The 21,902-nt window shown below is 43.0% G+C and overlaps 1 protein-coding gene across 3 annotated transcripts in view; it reads right to left on the bottom strand.

The window, feature by feature from the left end:
• SYNRG (synergin gamma) overlaps positions 1 to 21,902 on the bottom strand; it is a 324,950-nt gene that overhangs the window by 268,199 nt on the left and 34,849 nt on the right. For all 3 annotated transcript variants that reach the window (XM_073575612.1, XM_073575614.1, XM_073575613.1), the window contains exons 2-3: positions 8,532 to 8,572; positions 1,628 to 1,752 (exon numbers count right to left, since the gene is read on the bottom strand). In XM_073575612.1, the coding sequence (XP_073431713.1) occupies positions 1,628 to 1,752; positions 8,532 to 8,572 (166 nt within the window). The remainder of the gene's footprint in view (positions 1 to 1,627; positions 1,753 to 8,531; positions 8,573 to 21,902) is intronic.

The raw sequence follows: 21,902 nt of genomic DNA, 5'->3' as shown, positions 1-21,902 counted from the left end.
CGACTGTGCCAAATTTTGTGGCTGTAGCTGCGACGGTGCGGATGCCTATCCCAGACATACACACACACATACATATATACTTTGAGCTTTATATATTAGAGATAGATATACACTCACTGGCCACTTTATTAGGTACACCATGCTAGTAACGGGTCGGACCCCCTTTTGCCTTCAGAACTGCCTCAATTCTTCGTGGCAGAGATTCAACAAGGTGCTGGAAGCATTCCTCAGAGATTTTGGACCATATTGACATGATGGCATCACACAGTTGGCGCAGATTTGTCGGCTGCACATCCCTGATGCGAATCTCCCGTTCCACCACATCCCAAAGATGCTCTATTGGATTGAGATCTGGTGACTGAGGAGGCCATTTGAGTACAGTGAACTCATTGTCATGTTCAAGAAACCAATCTGAGATGATTCGAGCTTTATGACATGGCGCATTATCCTGCTGAAAGTAGCCATCAGATGTTGGGTACATTGTGGTCATAAAGGGATGGACATGGTCAGCAACAATACTCAGGTAGGCTGTGGCGTTGCAACGATGCTCAATTGGTACCAAGGGGCCCAAAGAGTGCCAAGAAAAAATTCCCCACACCATGACACCACCACCACCAGCCTGAACCGTTGATACAAGGCAGGATGGATCCATGCTTTCATGTTGTTTACGCCAAATTCTGACCCTACCATCCGAATGTCGCAGCAGAAATCGAGACTCATCAGACCAGGCAACGTTTTTCCAATCTTCTACTGTCCAATTTCGATGAGCTTGTGCAAATTGTAGCCTCAGTTTCCTGTTCTTAGCTGAGAGGAGTGGTACCCAGTGTGGTCTTCTGCTGCTGTAGCCCATCTGCCTCAAAGTTCGACGCACTGTGCGTTCAGAGATGCTCTTCTGCCTACCTTGGTTGTAACGGGTGGCAATTTGAGTCACTGTTGCCTTTCTATCAGCTCGAACCAGTCTGCCCATTCTCCTCTGACCTCTGGCATCAACAAGGCATTTCCGGCCACAGAACTGCCGCTCACTGGATTTTTTTTCTTTTTCGGACCATTCTCTGTAAACCCTAGAGATGGTTGTGCGTGAAAATCCCAGTAGATCAGCAGTTTCTGAAATACTCAGACCAGCCCTTCTGGCACCAACAATCATGCCACGTTCAAAGGCACTCAAATCACCTTTCTTCCCCATACTGATGCTCGGTTTGAACTGCAGGAGATTGTCTTGACCATGTCTACATGCCTAAATGCACTGAGTTGCCGCCATGTGATTGGCTGATTAGAAATTAAGTCTTAACACACAGTTGGACAGGTGTACCTAATAAAGTGTCCAGTGAGTGTATATAGATATATATATACACACATATACATACATACACACACACACACACACACACACACACATACAAACAATGACAGACTGATACAGAGGGGAGAGGACCCTGCCCTTGCAGGCTTACATTCTACAGGGTAATACGGATATAGTTGTTAAAATAAGCAAACATAATTTACAATATGAAGGCAACGAACAGGAAGACCCCAATGCAGGATACCTTTGATGAGCCAAATAAGAGCTTTCACACATTTATGCACTACCTAGACAGCTACATTTATAAATTAAGAAAAACAAATTTACCTGCATAGCCATGGCCGCTTGGGAAATCTGAGGGCTGTATCCAACAGTCATCATGTTTTGCACATTTGGTTGCATTACTGGTACCATAGGAAAATGAGCAGATGGCTGCTGCATTGGCAACAAACCTAGAGTAATGCAAAAAACAAACATTTATCAACAAAAGTGTAAAGGGAGATACAAACATTCCTCTGATGTAAATTAAAGGTTCATTCACACTTAGCCACAGAATAGGTGATAACTTGTGGGCGTAAGGGACCAAAACCAATTCAAATAATGAACCTCTAAAATGTTTAATTATATAATAGTAGGTGGCAGTCAAGCCATTAATCCATTCATTGCCTATGGGACTGTCGAATACATCAGAGTACAATACACTGGCAGCACCTATGCAAAATGAATGAAGCAGCAGCACACGTGTGGCCACGGCTCTATTCTAAAGGAGCATTGCAAGCGCTCGAGTTGGAACTAGCCTCTACAATAGGCATCTTGTCTTATGGTTGACATTCTACACCCACACAACAGTTAGTCTTTTGATATGCTTTTTAGCAAGCCTATTTGTTAGGCCGGAGTCACACTAGTGAGGAATACGGACGAATGCTATGCGATAAAACATCGCATAGCACTCGGACCGCTGTTAATCTATGGGGCAGCTCCCATCACAGTTATCTCTTCTCGGCCGTATTATACGTGCGAGTGAAATCACAGCATGCTGCTATTTGCTGCGTATATCGGCCGAGACTCGCCAATGAAAGTCTATTGGTGCGAGAAGAAAAACAGATTACACACGGACCATACATGTGACTTGCGAGAAATATGCACTGGTGCGCTTTGAAAAGCCAACAATTCATGTGCGGTGTACAGTAAAATCACACTGACAGGTTAGAGAAACAGATATATACACATGTATAAGACAGATAGAAGAATAGCCAGTAATTCATTTGCCGGCTTCTGTAAAATCACTGCAGGAGCTGACAAGATAGAAGAGATGGATTACATATAGTTAATCCATATAGAATAGGCAGATATATACATGTCTGTGTCAAATACAATTAGTATTTAATTAATAAGATTATTTTATGGAAAAAAATGGCGTGGGGTCAGCGCGGGTCAGGATGGGAGGGAGTGCAGCATCAGTGACATCACCGCTAGTCACTGAAGCTGTTCTCGCAGCCGAGCTTAACTGCTGTGACCTCAGGACCGTGGGAAAATGGAAAAAAAAAAAAAAGAGCAAGGCTATGTGCCAGGGGGAGCCAGGATCCATGGCCCCTTTGTAGGCTATTAACATCAGCCCTCAGCTGTCTGCATAGCCATTGCTAGCTATTAAAGGGGGACCCTACGCCATTTTTTTTCCATAAAAGAGTCTTTTATTCATTAAATACATGTACAGAATTTTGCACACACACTATACTAATTTTGTTTTTGTGTTCGCCACTGACACATATATGAATTACCGCCCATTCTTCTAGCGCTCTATGAAATGCAAAGAGAATAATATATATATATATATATCCAACAATGTAGACCAGCTCACTCCTGTGAACCACCTGGAACCTCAGCTGACCTGGTTAACTCCGTTGTGCCCGGATCTGGATGTAGGAGTCCATCCATACAAATGTCACTGTATGGGCAACTAGCCAGATGGGCTAATAAATAGCACTTTGACTGGAATTCTTTTGTTTGGTGTGCTGCTGTCATCTTGAGGACTAATATATATATATATATATATATATATATACACACACACACACAACGACAAAGCAAAGTCCAGCAATAACGTGAGCAATCCAGGATGCTGTTAAAAATTTTTTTCTTTTTATTCACAAATCCATTAAAATGCAATGGTCCAAGCAGTTCAAAACAGCAATAACGCAGGAAAGTCGTGCAGATAGGACTAAGCGTTTCAGCGGTAAAACCCGCCTTCTTCACGGTCCAGAATCTAATCTGCTTTCCAAACATGGAACCTTATATACATACCACTCCCATTAGGGTAATTATAAACATATGTGAGAGACTAAAAAGCATGTGTTATAAAAGCAGATCAAACATATAAACTATCCACATATTGATCAGTATACAACATGCATAAAGATTATAAGGAAAGAATTCAACATATTGGAGAAAAGTACATTAGGAATGTCCGATAACCTGACCATAAGATTTAAGGCCCTGTGCACACAGTGCAGACTCCGTGCAGTTCCGCAGCAGATTTGGCCCTGCAGAACCGCAGCATCAAAGCAACAGAACTGCACGTGATGCACAGTACCATTTAAGGCTATGTAAAACAAAAAAGGCTGTGCACATGCTGCAGATTTTTCTGCGCAGATCTGGTGCAGAATAAAAGAAGCAGCATATCGCTTCTCCTGTGCGGCTCTGCTGCAGCTCTCCACCTGCTCCATTATAGAAATCTGCAGGCGGAAACTGCAGGGGAAATCCGCACAAAAACTGCACCAAATCTGCGACAAATCTGCAGGCAAAACGCAGATCATCTTACCTAAAGATTCAGCAAAATCTACGCGGAAAATTCCACAGCAGAATCCGCACCGTGTGCACATAGCCCCAGTGGTACAAAAACATATAATAATATTAACCAGCATTATATAATACAAATATATCAATAGTGCATAATGATATCCAGGCGGTTATTAAAGCCCTGTGGCATGCGAGTCCCCAACTCAAATATCCACCTACTTTCTCTTGCAAGCACTTTATGAAAATCTCCCCCTCTCAATGGTTTTTTTACATGCTCTATGCCCATAAAGGAGAAACCGCGTAAATCCCCATTATGTTTTTTTGAAAAATGTCGGGATACTACTGATGCACCAACCATAGGCAGATTACGAGCGTCTGACAGGTGTTTGCGGATTCCAGTTTTAAGGGGATTCATCGTGCAACCTACATATTGCATACGGCATATATTGCAATTAATTAGATACACTACATTCTCCGTATTACAGTTTATAAAAGAACAAACATTAAACTGTTTTTTATTGGAGATAGATGTAAATGTTTTAGATTTATTAGCAAAACCGCAGCACTTACAGATATTGGCACCGCATTTAAAAAATCCTGTTGTTTTTAACCAATTGCTAGGGGAAATTTTATCCGGATCTTTGAACATGCTGGGTGATAATAATGTAGCTAAAGTCGGGGCTCTTCTTGCCACAAAGGCAATATCATTATTTTCCACAATATTTTTAAAAATATCATTCTGAGATAACAAGGGAAGATATTTTTTGATGATTTTAACAATAGAATTAAACTGAGGACTATAATTGGTACTGAAAACCACCCTAGATTTTTTAGAGTCAAACTGTCTTTATTTCTCAGTAGATTCCAACAGCTTAACCCTATCCATGCCTGCTACCATTTTCCTGGCTCTGTCCAAGGACCAATTAGGATACCCCCTTTTTTTTTAAATTATTACAGGTCATTTCAATTCCTTCCTCCAATTTGTCACTAGATGTAGTATTCCTTTTTAGTCTAATAAGCTCCCCCACAGGAATATTCTGAATGACATGTTTGGGGTGATTAGAGGAAGCCATTAAAATACTATTACATGCAATAGATTTTTTATAGGGAGATATCAGAACCCCATCATTGTCCAGATCTGCGGTCAGTTTCAAATCCAAGAAGTTAATTGATACCTCATGACCACTGCTAGTAAATTTTAAGTTGAAATCATTCAAATCCAAATAGGAGAAAAAACTTTTTGCAGATGAGAGACTACCCCTCCAGACAAATATCAGATCATCAATAAATCTCCCCAGCCAAACAATATTATCCTTGTATGGGTTATCAATATGAAAGATATAATTTTCTTCCCACACAAACATAACCAGGTTAGCTAGGGAAGGTGAGAACTTAGCACCCATGCTCACACCCTGTGTCTGGAGGAAATATCTCTCAATTGAATTGAGGAAACAATAAACCTCTGGATGGAATCCTCATAATTACTGTATCTGGACAAATATGTGATGCATCGTAACGCGACGTGATGGGGGATAGAAGGATATAACCCCACCACATCGCAAGATAACCACACATAATCAGATTGCCAATGAAATTTTTCCATAATCTGTATTATACTTTTGGAATCTTTAAGATGACTTGGTGTTAATGGCACTAAAGGTTGAAGATAAAAATCAACCCACTCCCCTAGTTTCTCACTGAATGACCCGATCCCAGACACGATGGGTCTGAGAGGGGGAGGAAAAACCTCTTTATGAACTTTAGGGAGTGAGTGATATATTGGAACAATCGGTGTTTCACAAAAAATAAATTTTTTAATTCTGTCTGAAATAGCACCCATACTAATTCCCACCTGTAATAGATGTAATAATTCAGAGTTAAATGAATTAGTTGGATTAGATGGCAATTCAATATAGGTGCTACTGTTTTCTAAATCCAGCAAGTTCATTTTCTTATATAAACCAGCACTGAGAGCCACAATAGCGCCCCCCTTGTCTGCCTGGACAACAAGGAGATCGCCATTAGCCCTCAATTCATCAATTGCCCTATGTTCAGAAATACTCAGATTAAATTTAACCTCTTGATGTTCTACTTGATTATAAAGAGACACAAGCTCACTTTCAATTGTTTCCTGAAAAAAATCAAGGAAAGGAGGTCTCGATTTTACTGGGTAGAACATGGGATTACGAGTCTGAAACCTGTCATTTAGATTAACCCTATCCTCCAACTCTGTCTCCCCCTCTAGTTGTCTTAAATTAGAGACAGCTACCTGTTCACTAAAATGAAAACAGTTATTATCAGATCAAGGGTCAAATTACGTGCAAATCTATTGATATCAACAATAGTGTCAAATAAACTGAATTTTTTAACTGGAGAAAAACCTAGTCCTTTAGACAAGGACAAGGGCATAGAGACAAGGGCATTGAGCATGTAAAAAAAACCATTGAGAGGGGGAGATTTTCATAAAAAAGTGCTTGCAAGAGAAAGTAGGTGGATATTTGAGTTGGGGACTCGCATGCCACAGGGCTTTAATAACCGCCTGGATATCATTATGCACTATTGATATAGTTGTATTATATAATGCTGGTTAATATTATTGTTCTATGTTTTTGTACCACTGGGGCTATGTGCACACGGTGCGGATTCTGCTGTGGAGTTTTCCGCGTAGATTTTGCTGAATCTTTAGGTAAGATGATCTGCGTTTTGCCTGCAGTTTTAGTGCAGATTTAGTGCAGATTTGTCGCAGATTTGGTGCAGTTTTTGTGCGGATTTCCCCTGCAGTTTCCGCCTGCAGATTTCTATAATGGAGCAGGTGGAGAGCTGCAGCAGAGCCGCACAGGAGAAGCGATATGCTGCTTCTTTTATTCTGCACCAGATCTGCACAGAAAAATCTGCAGCATGTGCACAGCCTTTTTTGTACTGTACATCACGTGCAGTTCTGTTGCTTTTCTGCTGCGGTTCTGCAGGGCCAAATCTGCTGCGGAACTGCACGGAGTCTGCACTGTGTGCACAGGGCCTTAAATCTTATGGTCAGGTTATCGGACAATCCTAATGTACTTTTCTCCAATATGTTGAATTCTTTCCTTATAATCTTTATGCATGTTGTATACTGATCAATATGTGGATAGTTTATATGTTTGATCTGCTTTTATAGCACATGTTTTTAAGTCTCTCACATATGTTTATAATTACCCTGATGGGAGTGGGATGTATATAAGGTTCCATGTTTGGAAAGCAGATTAGATTCTGGACCGTGAAGAAGGCGGGTTCTACCGCTGAAACGCGTAGTCCTATCTGCATGACTTTCCTGCGTTATTGCTGTTTTGGACTGCTTGGACCATTGCATTTTAATGGATTTATTTATAAAAAGAAAAAAAATTTTAACAGCATCCTGGATTGCTCACGTTATTGCTGGACTTTGCTTTGTCATTATATATATATATATATATATATATATATATATATATATATATATATATATAGTCCTCAAGATGAAAGCAGCACACCAAACAAAAGAATTCCAGTCAAAGTGCTATTTATTAGCCCATCTGGCTAGTTGCCCATACAGTGACGTTTCGGTCCTGGGAGTTGTGAACCTTTCTCAAGCTTGAGAAAGGTCCACATCTCCCAGGACCGAAACATCGCTGTATGGGCAACTAGCCAGATGGGCTAATAAATAGCACTTTGACTGGAATTCTTTTGGTGTGCTGCTTTCATCTTGAGGACTATTTTAGAGGCTTGGTATATGCATGGAAGGCTTGCACCCGCATTGTCTGTTTATTTTTTTGTGGTGCCTTTTCCCTTTTTTCATATTATATACACACACACACACACACACACAAGGAGAGAGAAGGAGAGAGAAATCAATAGATAGAGATAAAGATAGCGATAGATACACGTAGAATAGGTGTGTGTGTGTGTGTATGTGTGTGTATTCTAACCCGTCACTCTGTGATTGTACTGTATGCGGCAGATCATTTGCCGGCTTTCAATCTACTGTATCTATATTTTTTTTATTTTTGAAAAATATTTTGTTTTAAAACGACATGTCAATGACAGAACTGCTGTATGTAAAAGCCCATGTTAAAATTGCATAGCATACAAATTGCATACAGATGTCATACGGACACTAAATGCGAGGAAATCACAATCGCATTGCAAACGGATTACATACGGTTCACCATATGGAGAACACTCCTGTGATTCTCGGCCGAGAAAATATATCAGGAATATTTCATACAGGAAATAGGGCATTTCAATGTTGTCCATCATGAAGAAGGCTAAAAAGATACTCTTTTGGCTTCCAGTGGTTGGGGCCAGTGACTACGCTTGGCATATGCACTGAATTTCTTTGCAAATGCATTACATTTACATATGAATAATGAACTTCACAGCACATATCTAATAGTAAATATAGAGCTCATCATTTACAAACCTTGAGATGGTCCAATTCCAGAAGCCAGTGGAAACACAAAGCTGTAAAAATAAAAATGACACAGTAAATAAGGGTATGTTCCCATGGTCACTAAATGCTGTGGGTTGGACGCGCCATACATCCGCAACGTCCAGACATTACAGCATAGTGGATGGGATTACCTGCGGAGATGCAAATGCAGTGCATTTTTACAGACCGCAGCATGTCTATTTATGTAGCGGAGACGCTCAGTCTCCGCTATATAAATAGACATGCTGTGGTCTGGAAAGATGCGCCACATGTCCGTCTCTGCGGGTGATATGCGGGCATTGGTGCACAGATAGTGGGCATGAGATTTCTTAGAAATCCTATCCACTGTGCTGTAACAGCTGGATGCTGCGGGTTGGACATTGCAGATGTACGGCGCATCCAACCCGCAGCGTTTATTGACCGCGTGCACATACCCCAATATATCTGCAAACAGGAAATCACTTTTTTCCTTCCCAGAAGCCAACTTTCAATTAGCTTTATTTCAAGTGACTAAAAAACGCATGCAATGAAAAAACACATCAAAAACTTAGGTGACCTGCCAGTGACCTCAGATACAAATTTGGTGCAGGTTTCATCTGCGTCAAATCCTGAGCCATTCCTGATCATGTGCACATACCCTAAGGCATGGGCTTAGAAGGCCAGAAAACACATACAATGCAGTGGTTGATGTAAATGTTAGGCGTTTATTTGGACCACCACAAATTTAAGACTCCATTTACAGTGCAAGATTATCGTAAATGAGTATTCCTTAGAACGCACATTCAACAGTGATCATGCAGTGCTAACATACTGCTGATCACCCAATTAAACAAAAAAACGCTTATTTGTATCATCTTTTGGGCGCCACAAAAGCATCTTTTACAGATTGATCAGGGTGCATCATTAAAGTGCCCCTGTCAGCTCAATTGTGCTCAGTAACCTACAGATACGGTCAGGTTGGCGTCGTTATACTGATTAAAATGATACCTTGGTTGAAGAAATCCATCTTGTGGTTGTTGTTTGTTTAATCTGTATTTGTAGTTTTCAGTTAGGCTGGGATAACATGCGAGAAACACGGCCGAGTCTCGCATGTTAATACCCGGCACTGCCGCCGCCACTTGGATAGGAGCGGCCACACCTGTGCAATAGCATGGTCAATGTTAATTACAATTTTTTTCAAACAATATGATATGCAGTATGTAAAATAGGGGCAGGTCAGTGAGGGATCAGTGACCTGTCATAAGCCCATAAGGATACATATATAAGCAGACCACCACATTACCCCACCCACCCTCACAGTCCGCCCTGGAGGAAATACAAAAAAAAAAATTGTCTGCAGCAAAATAGCGACGGCGCTGGCATAGTAGCATCTATAGATGTCACTGCACATGTGCTGCCACTGGTGCCATTTTACTGCAAATGTTTTCCCTTCAGCAATATGGCGCTGCCGTCGCCAATATTCTGGATGTAATTTTTTTTTCTAAGCCTCACTGTAGTCACAATATTATAGGTATTATCAACAATATTACATATGAAGAATATTTTCAGTTATAGCAACACTATTACATGCATTATGTAAAATAGGGGGCAGGTCAGTGAGGGATCAGTGACCTGTCAGAAGCCATCAGTATCAATATCTAAGGAGAGCACCACATGAGGCCCCCCCCCCACAGGCCGCCCCAGAGCACGAGAATCTCATTAACTGAAAATAAAGATTAAACAACAAACTCAAGATGGATTTCGTCCACCAAGGTATCATTTTAAGGCTGGGGTCAGACTTGTGAGTGTGATTCGAGAAACTCGCATCAGTACCCAGCACTGCCGCCTGCACTCAGGACCGGAGTGTGTGGCTGCATGTATTCCTATGCAGCCGCACACTCTGGCCCGAACAGCCGGTGGCAGTGCCAGGTACTGATGTGCGTTTCTCACATCCCATTCACAAGTCTGCCTCCGGCCTAACCAGTATAACGGCGCCATCGTGACACTTTCTGGCGGTTACTGTGCACAATTCTGCTGACAGGTTCGCTTTAAGTGTATATCAAAGAGAAAGTAGGGTAACCATATCCTAAAAAGCTCTGAACCAATTATGTGGAATCAGGATCCTGCTTAAGACGTCCTGATGGACATATGGCCGATCTGGTAGTGATAAGTGCAGTCGGTCTCTGTAAACAGAGGCTAGTTAATGACCGTTGCCACCAAAAAGAAAGATGATCAGTGATCGTTTAGTGCCACAAGTCAAAAGGTGTACACGCACTTCAACTGTGGTGAAGAGTATGTATTATTATTATTTATTATTATAGCGCCATTTATGCATGGCGCTTTACATGTGAGGAGGGGTATACATAATACATAGAAGTACAGTAATCTTAGACAATACAAGTCACGACTGGTACAGGATGAGGGAGGACTCTGCCTGCGAGGGCTCACAATCTACAACGGGATGGGTGAGGATACAGTAGGCGAGGGTAGAGCTGATCATGCAGCGGTTTGGTGGATCGGTGGTTACTGCAATGTATGTAGTGTCACAGTCCAGTTGAATGCTGGATAAAGAAATAAGCTCTAAAAGGTTTATGACACTTATTATAGTCTTGACAAAGCTTTGACTTCACCTATCTAACACATGGCACCCTCACTGACAAGCCGGAAAATTACAGCTCTATTTATTGTGTAGTGGCCATTTCAAATATTGAAGCCCTTCTCCTATTTGAGTGCATAGGAGCTGAACTAGCCTACGAGAAAAAAAAAAGCCACTGTACAGTGTATATCAAGCTCCGATCACAGACTTCATCTGGCTGCCAGTCTATACCCTATGAAATACAAATCCCGGAGCATTATTTCTTAAAACTCTCTCTGTTCTACTGCTTCTCTGTTATTCTTCTTGAAGTGTGTGAATTAACTGAGTGACATAATTTGGGGTTTGTGCCCCATACACACCTTGAAACTGTATTGGGATGTGACAATGCACTTACAGCTCATCACCTCCCACTGTATTCCCTGCCCAGCCCCACTTTCCTCTGGTCAAGTGACAGGTTGTTGGCTCCAATGCAATCAAATTCTCAAGGTGAACTGCAGTGAATTCACCGAGCTGAACTCAGTGACTTCTCACGGTGCTGAGGTCACCACAGTTCAGCCCAGCTGGGAATGCAGCCTCAGTGACCGACTGTAACCTAAATGATGTCTCCGCTAGTCACTGAGGCTGCGTTCGCAGCAGCTCATTCCCCAGTAGTTCTCAGCCTGGACAGTCTCATCTTGGCACTGTCCAGGTTAAAAACTATTTATCCCCAGACATGGATTACGGCGTGGGACACGATGAAGGACAGGCGAGTGATATGGTTTTTTATTTTTGTTTTATTACAGGAAACAAGATATTCAATGGAATGGGCGTTACACTCACCTAACGGTGTTTGTTATTTTTAAATAAAAATTGAAAAGTGTGTTTGCTTTTTATTTCAAATAAAATACTTTATTTTGGCTGTATCTTTATTTACCATACAACTATAGTATTAGTAATGCATGGGTGTCTTATAGACACCTCTCCATTACTAATCTGTGGGCTTGACGTCACCAGAAAATACAAAGGTGATATCAACCCCCAAATATGAACCCCACTTGTCAACGCTACAGGGCAAGTGGGAAGAGCCGAGCAAAGCGCCATATCCCTGAAATAAATCTCATGCCCTAAATCTCATCCCACTCTCGGATTAAATAGCACAAATCTGATGACAGAATCCCTTTAAGAGCAATACAAATTACTACCTAAAACAGACAAAAGGTAGAAATGTGAACATGATACACAGTAGGTTTTTCAGTTTAAAAATAAAATACTAACAGGACTCTCAGGGATAAGAGCAAGTCAGTCTTAAACGGCCCTTCCCAAAATCAAAAAATTCCCTAGCCAAAACTTACTGACCCTTATTGGGCCCCAGGAATTCCAAGAGATCCCAGGGACCAGAGGACCATATCCAGGATCAATGGAGGCCCCAACGTTCAGTGATCAGCACGTTATATATCCTATTCCAGTGATGGCGAACCTTTCTGAGCCCGAGTGCCCAAACTGCAACCTAAAACCCAAATATTTATGACGAAGTGCCAACACGTGCCAAATGCCCCATCATGATCCCCTTCATGAAGAAATATGCCCCATCATGATCCCCTTCATGCAGAAATATGCCCCATCATTGTCCCCTTCATGCAGAAATATGCCCTATCATGATCCCCTTCATGAAGAAATATGCCCCATCATGATCCCCTTCATGCAGAAATATGCCCCATCACTGTCCCCTTCATGCAGAAATATGCCCCATCATGATCCCCTTCATGCAGAAATATGCCCCATCATGATCCCCTTCATGCAGAAATATGCCCCATCATGATCCCCTTCATGCAGAAATATGCCCCATCATGATCCCCTTCATGCAGAAATAAGCCCCATCATGATCCCCTTCATGCAGAAATTTGCCCCATCATAATCCCCTTCATGCAGAAATATTCCCCCATCATAATCCCCTTCATGCAGAAATTTGCGCCCCATCATAATCCCCTTCATGCAGAAATATGCCCCATCATGATCCCCTTCATGCAGAAATATGCCCCATCATAATCCCCTTCATGCAGAAATATTCCCCCATCATAATCCCCTTCATGCAGAAATTTGCGCCCCATCACTGTCCCCTTCATGCAGAAATATGCCCCATCATGATCCCCTTCATGCAGAAATATGCCCCATCATGATCCCCTTCATGCAGAAATAAGCCCCATCATGATCCCCTTCATGCAGAAATTTTCCCCATCATAATCCCCTTCATGCAGAAATATGCCCCATCATGATCCCCTTCATGCAGAAATATGCCCCATCATAATCCCCTTCATGCAGAAATATTCCCCCATCATAATCCCCTTCATGCAGAAATTTGCGCCCCATCATAATCCCCTTCATGCAGAAAAATGCCCCATCATGATCCCCATCATGCAGAAATATGCCCCATCATGATCACCTTCATGCAGAAATATGCCCCATCATGATCCCCTTCATGCAGAAATAAGCCCCATCATGATCCCCTTCATGCAGAAATATTCCCCCATCATGATCCCCTTCATGCAGAAATATGCCCCATCATAATCCCCTTCATGCAGAAATATGCCCCATCATGATCCCCTTCATGCAGAAATATGCCCCATCATAATCCCCTTCATGCAGAAATATGCCCCATCATGATCCCCTTCTTGCAGAAATATGCCCCATCATGATCCCCTTCTTGCAGAAATATGCCCCATCATAATCCCCTTCATGCAGAAATATGCCCCATCATGATCCCCTTCATGCAGAAATATGCCCCATCACTGTCCCCTTCATGCAGAAATATGCCCCATCATGATCCCCTTCATGCAGAAATATTCCCCATCATGATCCCCTTCATGCAGAAATATGCCCCATCATGATCCCCTTCATGCAGAAATATGCCCCATCATGATCCCCTTCATGCAGAAATAAGCCCCATCATGATCCCCTTCATGCAGAAATTTGCCCCATCATAATCCCCTTCATGCAGAAATATTCCCCCATCATAATCCCCTTCATGCAGAAATTTGCGCCCCATCATAATCCCCTTCATGCAGAAATATGCCCCATCATGATCCCCTTCATGCAGAAATATGCCCCATCATAATCCCCTTCATGCAGAAATATTCCCCCATCATAATCCCCTTCATGCAGAAATTTGCGCCCCATCACTGTCCCCTTCATGCAGAAATATGCCCCATCATGATCCCCTTCATGCAGAAATATGCCCCATCATGATCCCCTTCATGCAGAAATAAGCCCCATCATGATCCCCTTCATGCAGAAATTTGCCCCATTATAATCCCCTTCATGCAGAAATATTCCCCCATCATAATCCCCTTCATGCAGAAATTTGCACCCCATCATAATCCCCTTCATGCAGAAATATGCCCCATCATGATCCCTTTCATGCAGAAATATGCCCCATCATAATCCCCTTCATGCAGAAATATTCCCCCATCATAATCCCCTTCATGCAGAAATTTGCGCCCCATCATAATCCCCTTCATGCAGAAAAATGCCCCATCATGATCCCCATCATGCAGAAATATGCCCCATCATGATCACCTTCATGCAGAAATATGCCCCATCATGATCCCCTTCATGCAGAAATAAGCCCCATCATGATCCCCTTCATGCAGAAATATTCCCCCATCATGATCCCCTTCATGCAGAAATATGCCCCATCATAATCCCCTTCATGCAGAAATATGCCCCATCATGATCCCCTTCATGCAGAAATATGCCCCATCATAATCCCCTTCATGCAGAAATATGCCCCATCATGATCCCCTTCTTGCAGAAATATGCCCCATCATGATCCCCTTCTTGCAGAAATATGCCCCATCATAATCCCCTTCATGCAGAAATATGCCCCATCATGATCCCCTTCATGCAGAAATATTCCCCATCATAATCCCCTTCATGCAGAAATATGCCCCATCATAATCCCCTTCACGCAGAAATATTCCCCCATCATAATCCACTTCATGCAGAAATATGCCCCATTATAATCCCCTTCATGAAGAAATATGCCCCATCAATGTCCTTCTTGTAGAAATATGCCCCATCATGATCCCCTTAATGCAGAAATATTCCCCATCATAATCCCCTTCATGCAGAAATATGCCCCATCATGATCCGCTTCACGCAGAAATATTCCCCATCATAATCCCCTTCATGCAGAAATATGCCCCATCATGATCCGCTTCACGCAGAAATATTCCCCATCATAATCCACTTCATGCAGAAATATTCCCCATTATAATCCCCTTCATGAAGAAATATGCCCCATCATTGTCCTTCTTGTAGAAATATGCTTCATCATGATCCCCTTCATGTAGAAATATGCCCCATCATGATCACCTTCATGCAGAAATATGCCCCATCATAATCCCCTTCATGCAGAATTATGCCCCATCATAATCCCCTTCATGCAGAAATATTCCCCCATCATGATCCCCTTCATGCAGAAATATGCCCCATCATAATCCCCTTCTTGTAGTAATATGCCCCATCATGATCCCCTTCATGTAGAAATTGCCCATTTCACCACCTCCATCATTTCCTCCTCCCCATTACCGCCCTCTCCCCATCACTCCCTTCATTGGCCCTCTCACCACGACTCCCATCATTAGCCCTTTCCCCATCATTGACACACACACACACACACACACACACAGCAGATTAACTGGCACAGAGGCCACACTCGCCTCTCCACGTGCCGGCAGCTTCCTTCCTCTCACTGGCACAGCGGGCGCGGAGCTGAATGATGATGTCAGCAGCCACGGTCAAGCCGCTCAATGTGTGAGGCAGGAAGCTGCAGCTCCGGAACAAGGATGAGGTGATGCCGCGTGCCAGCTGAGAGGGTGCTGCGTGCCATAGGTTCGCCATTGCTGAAAGCTTTGTTCTTTGAAATAACCCTCTAAACTGCACATGCATGGCAGTCGACAGCCTTCAATGAACCACCTGATAATCTGAGTGAGTTGTGTAAGAACTCACTGATTTATGAAATAATAGTCATACAAATCCACATATCCCAGAGCTCACCTTTTTTATACCTCCATATCACAAGGTCTCATTTATTTATTTATCATGTCACTGATCAGACTTAATCGGCCACCAGAAAATGCAGTTCAATATACAGACCTGATATAACAGACCAAAAGAAGCAGGGGTTGTTTGCTATGGGAAAACTCCTTCTTAAGTACAAAATTTTTCCCTCAGGTAAAAAAAAAACAAAAAAAAAAACCCACCATAGAATTACACTTACCGGTAATTTGGTTTCCAAGACCCTCCACGACAGCACACAAGCGGTTTCCTCCCCATCGTAATTAAGGACAGGAAAGTATTAAGTTACGTACCGGTAACGGTATTTTTCGGAAGCCCATGACAACACCACGAGAGAGGGGATCCTCCCTTCAGGAACAGGAAACCTACAGATATAAAAGGGCGGCACCTCTCCTACGCATCAGTTGGATTACAGAGCTTGAGAGGCTACCATGGTTAGTACACAGCATATAATATATACAACCTATCTATCCTATTTACCAAAACATTTTTTACACCATCTCCCACATAAGGTAATTTCATGAACAATCTTCTAAATGAGTGCACCCCTATATATGAACAAGGGAGGGAACTAAGGGTGCTGTCATGGGCTTCCGAAAAATACCGTTACCGGTACGTAACTTAATACTTTATTCGGACTCCCATGACAGCACCACGAGAGAATTACAGAGATGTAAAACTAATTTAGGGAGGGACTACAGCCTGCAGCACCCTTAGCCCTAAGGTGAGATCTGAGGAGGCACCCATGTCTAACTGATAGTGGTTAAAAAAGGTGGAAGGAGATGACCAGGTGGCCGCCTTACATATCTGGTCAAATGGCACTCCCGATCTCTCTGCCCAAGATGATGCCATGGCACGAGTGGAATGCGCCCTCAAATTCTGTGGAGCCGGACCGCCACCTGCTGTGTAGGCAAGAGAGATAGCTTCCCTAATCCACCTTGCTAACGTGCGTTTTGATACTCTACAACCTTTGCTGGGACCTTGGAAGGATAGGAATAATGCATTCTCCTTTTTCCAAGGATCCGTGGCTGATAAATATTTAAGTAAGCATCTCCTAACATCTAATGCCTGAAGTTTTTGTTCCTTAGGATTGGTCGGATTAGGGAGAAAAGAAGGCAGAACTATCTCTTGTGTCCTGTGAAAGTGCTATGCTACTTTGGGAAGGTATGCCGGGTCCGGCCTTAGGATTACTCTATCCTGTAAGAACTCTGTGTAAGGGGACAATCTGGAAAGTGCCTGTATGTCGCTTACTCTACGTGCTGATGTTATCGCTACCAGAAAAGCTGTCTTAAGAGATATAATCTTTAATGAGGCCGAATCCAGAGGTTCAAATGGTTTTTCTGTCATGGCCGTAAGGACAAAATTTAAGTCCCAAGGTACACATCTGTCTTTGTGTATGGGTCTCGATCTAGCCGCTGCTTTGATGAACCTCGCTACCCAATAGTTATTGGCAATATCACATGCAAACAGGGCCCCTAAGGCTGAAACCTGTACTTTTAATGTACTTGTGGAGAGACCCAATTCGAGACCCCTCTGAAGAAATTCCAGAATTTGTTTTGTGGGAATTCCGTCCCTGACATCAAACTGAAAGGTGGCAGGAATCGCCTCCAGGTTCTAGCATAGATGTTTGTGGTAGTTTGTTTTCTGCTTTTTAGGAGGGTATCAATTAAATTTTTGGAGAACCCTCTATCCTTTAATAGTGTCCTCTCAAACACCACGCCGTCAAATGGAGTCCCGCTACCTGTGGGTGGCTGACTGGCCCCTGGTAGAGGAGATCCGGAAGGTTCGGCAGTACCCAGGGATCGCATACAGACATGGTCCTCGACCATGCGAACCAGGTCCTCCTGGGCCAAACTGATGTGTAGGAGAGGTGCCGCCCTTTTGTATCTGTAGGTTTCCTGTTCCTGAAGGGCGGATCCCCTCTCTCGTGGTGCTGTCAAGGGAGTCCGAATAAACAAGAGGTTCAATTAGCCCTCCCCTTCCCTCAATCCTCAGTGTTTTCCAAGGACCACACAGAATGAAGGCCTGAGGTTTTTTTTTATTTAACTAAGGGTATGTTTCCATGGTCAGTAAATGCTGCAGATTGCACGCTGCGTACAGCCACAGCGTTCAATCGGCAGTGGCCAGATTTTACAGAATAGTGGAGGGGATTTCATTAAATCCCATCTTCACCATTCTTATTATTTATTACTAGATGGAGGCCCAATGCTATCACATCGGAAGTGCGGTAATGTAATGATGGGTGCAGGCTTTGCAGCGTTGAGAATCTCTCCCCCATGTGCTCACTCACCTATCCACTCTCTTTCCCCATGTGCTGACTTCTCCCGTCTGTGCTCTCTCCTTTGACCTGTCTACCCCATGTGCTAAACCCCTTGTCTGCAGAGAATCATTCGGCTGATCCCAGCGGCGGCATGATCGCGACTGTGTTCTGCTGGTGGTACCGCACAAGAGGCTGCGTACGGCGTATGCAGTGCGTGTGCGTTCCGACGGTGTTCCGCTGGTGGTACCGCGCAAGAGGCCAATACCACCAGCAGTTACCATATTGAGACACCCATCACTAGGGTGCCCCAATATGGCGGTCGGTGAACTTCCGCGGCTTGGAATTCTGGGATCTGAACGGAACAGGATGTTAAGACATTACAAGGTAAGTATATATTAAGACTATAGCGCCATTTATTCCATGGCGCTTTACATGTACATTTACATAATAAAAACAAGCCAGCCTCTGGCTTCCCTGCGTAACCGGACATGCGGCACGTCTTTTCAGACCACAGCATGTCTATTTATCTTGCGGAGACGATCCATCTCCGCAAGATAAAGTCACCCATACAATGTATAGGATGCGGTGATTCTGCATGGTTCAACGAACACATGCGGAATCACCAGACGTACAAAAGCCAGCAGTGCTTTGGACGGAGCGGACATGTGCTGCTTCCAAAGCGCTGCCTGATATTGACAGTGGAAACATACCGTAAGGAATCAAATGAACAAGAAAACTAATAGGGGGGAATTACCCGTGCTGTCGTGGAGGGTCTTAGAAACCAAATTACCAGTAAGTGTAATTCCATTTTCTCTAATCCCCTCCACGACAGCACACAGGAGAAATACCAAAGAATACTCTTGCCTCCTCCATCAGCGACCCTGGGACCTCGCTTCACCGCAGCCACCACCGCTGGTAAGCAATAAGGCGCATGGATTATAAGAGGCACAACCATATTAAAAAAAAAGTTTTTTTTGTTCCTATTTTTCTCCTCAAAATTTGGGGTGCATCTTATAATCTGGTGCATTTTATAATCCGCAAAATATGGTAATCTGTAGTATTTAATGAAAATATAGACCCAGGACCAGGTAGCAACTCTGTAGATCTGCTCGATAGAAGCATTGTCCCTTTCAGCCCAGGAGACAGCGATGGCTCTCCTGGAACGAGCCTTTAGCGAATCTGGAGATAGAAATCAGGACCTATTCATATCAAGAAAATTTTGGCACTCAACTTGTATGCATTAAGTGAAGAATTTTATTTGCAGTCACATTATATATTACACGTTTCGGCTGAAACAGTTAGCCTTCATCAGTACACTGCAAAGTCAGATAAACCGCTATGGGGTCCAACGTCGCACCCCCGTATGCAAATACATTCATGGCGACCTTTGAGGATGAGGTAGTGTATTCCAATCCCCTCTTTAAGACCCATTGTCTAGTTTGGAAAAGATTCATAGACGATATTTTTTGCATATGGACGGGTCCACTGAATACCCTACAGGAGTTCCATAATATACTTAACATAGCCTGGCCTTTCTTTCACCATTACTAGGGATGAACACGAAGTGAGCTTTGATACCAAGATCATGAAGAATGAAAATGGGCATCTGAGTACAGATCTTTTTGTGAATTCCACGGATCGCAATAGCCTCTTACATTACAAGAGTCTACATCCTCTTTCCACAAAGAAGTCTATACCCTCATCTCAGTTCAGGAGGGTCGAACGCATTGTCTCTGACCCCATTATCAGTAAAGACAGACTGAGGGAAATGCACAACAAATTTCAGATGAGAGGCTGTTATGAATGAGTCACCGGAGGAGGAAAAAACAAAAATACAAGCTAAGTCCAGAAAACCGGAGAGGTTGGTAGCTAGCGGATTGCAGACCCCTGATCCTATTCACAACAACTAACAGTAGCCGTGGGGTGTTCCTTTGGTGGTCCTAGACACCTCGTTCACAGCCGGAGAACTAAATAAACCTAAAGAAAGAAAGGGGAAATCTAAACTGCCCCAGAGCAGACCCCAAAGCAATAGACAGCCCCCAACATGTATTGACAGTGAAAACAGATGAAAACACAAACACAGACAGAAAGACGGGCTGAGCAAACGATGGGGCCCTCACTAACTAGATAGGACAGGAAAGAAAAGCAACTGTCTGCAATCACGCAAAAACCCTGCCAAAAATAATGTCCAACACGTCTGATAGAAAAGGCCCTGAAGTCACTAGACTTCAAAATCACTATATCAGCACTCAGGTATATTCTGAAAACAAAGCAAAGAGATCAACTGATCAGAGACAAAAATGGATTTCAGCCAGTCCCAACCAGGGCTGGCTGAACACAAACACTAAGTAAATCAGACAAAATCTCATGGAACAATAGCAGAGCAAAAACTTAGCTTTAGTAGACAGGACTAAACTGGAGGCCAGAGCTCAGAGCAGAGAGGATCACCAGCAACCCAGCAGGGCGTCGGCGGCCTTATATCCACTCAGAGATTCCGGATGTCCAATCACACTCCACCTGTTCAGATGACAGGTTTTATCCATCCAAATCAATTTCACTACCTCCTTTCACCAGCAGAGGGAGTTCATCGGACATTAAAGGTGAAGGAGAAAATGAGCTCATAACAAGAGGCTATCCATCAGACTTACTTGATCAGGCACTCCATCCCCCTACCTCCACTCGTCCTTCGGTAACAGGAAGAATACCTTTTGTCCATACGTTTCACCCATATGCACACATTCTTCACCGTACTATCAGGAAACATTGGGGCTTATTGAGAGAGGCACATCCTGAAATCGCTGAATTTCGTCAGAATTTTCTACCATGTTACAAACGTCCAAGAAACATTCGTGACACACTAGTTAGGGCTGACATCGGCTCAGGGACCAGACCTTCCATACAAAGATTTCTCTCCACTCCTTAGACAGGCACTTATCCATGCTTACACTGCAACTAATGTGGTAATATAATAAAAGGCGACTATTTCCACCATCCACACTCGGGCAAACGATATTTGATCAAAGACTTCAGCACATGTGATACATCATTTGTGATATATCAGATTAAATGCCCCTGTGGTTTACTTTACATAGGTGAGACCACACAACCGATAAAGGACTGTATCAGCAAGCACAAATCTACGATTAGATGTAGAAACACACTATTACCTTTACCACACCATTTCATCACAGCAGGACATACTATCCCACAATTGAAGTTTCAAGTCATCGAGCATGTCCCCCTCCATCGAAGAGGTGGGAATCGTATTCAACTTCTCAAAAAAAGAGAAGCCTTTTGGATACACGAGTTACAGACTCTACCACCAAAAGGTCTCAGCAGAGACTATGATTTATTATCCTTTATTTAACAGGTCTACATTGTACCAAATGATATATATCTGGATTTTATAATACATTGGGGATATACTAGGTTTCCTTTAGTCATGCATTATGATCAACCTACCATTTGCCTT

Source organism: Dendrobates tinctorius, unplaced genomic scaffold, assembly GCF_039654945.1.
Source record: "Dendrobates tinctorius isolate UK_male_01 unplaced genomic scaffold, ASM3965494v1 ptg000045l, whole genome shotgun sequence".
NCBI classification, from domain to species: Eukaryota; Metazoa; Chordata; class Amphibia; order Anura; family Dendrobatidae; genus Dendrobates; species Dendrobates tinctorius.
This window is presented reverse-complemented; position numbering and strand designations above follow the sequence as displayed.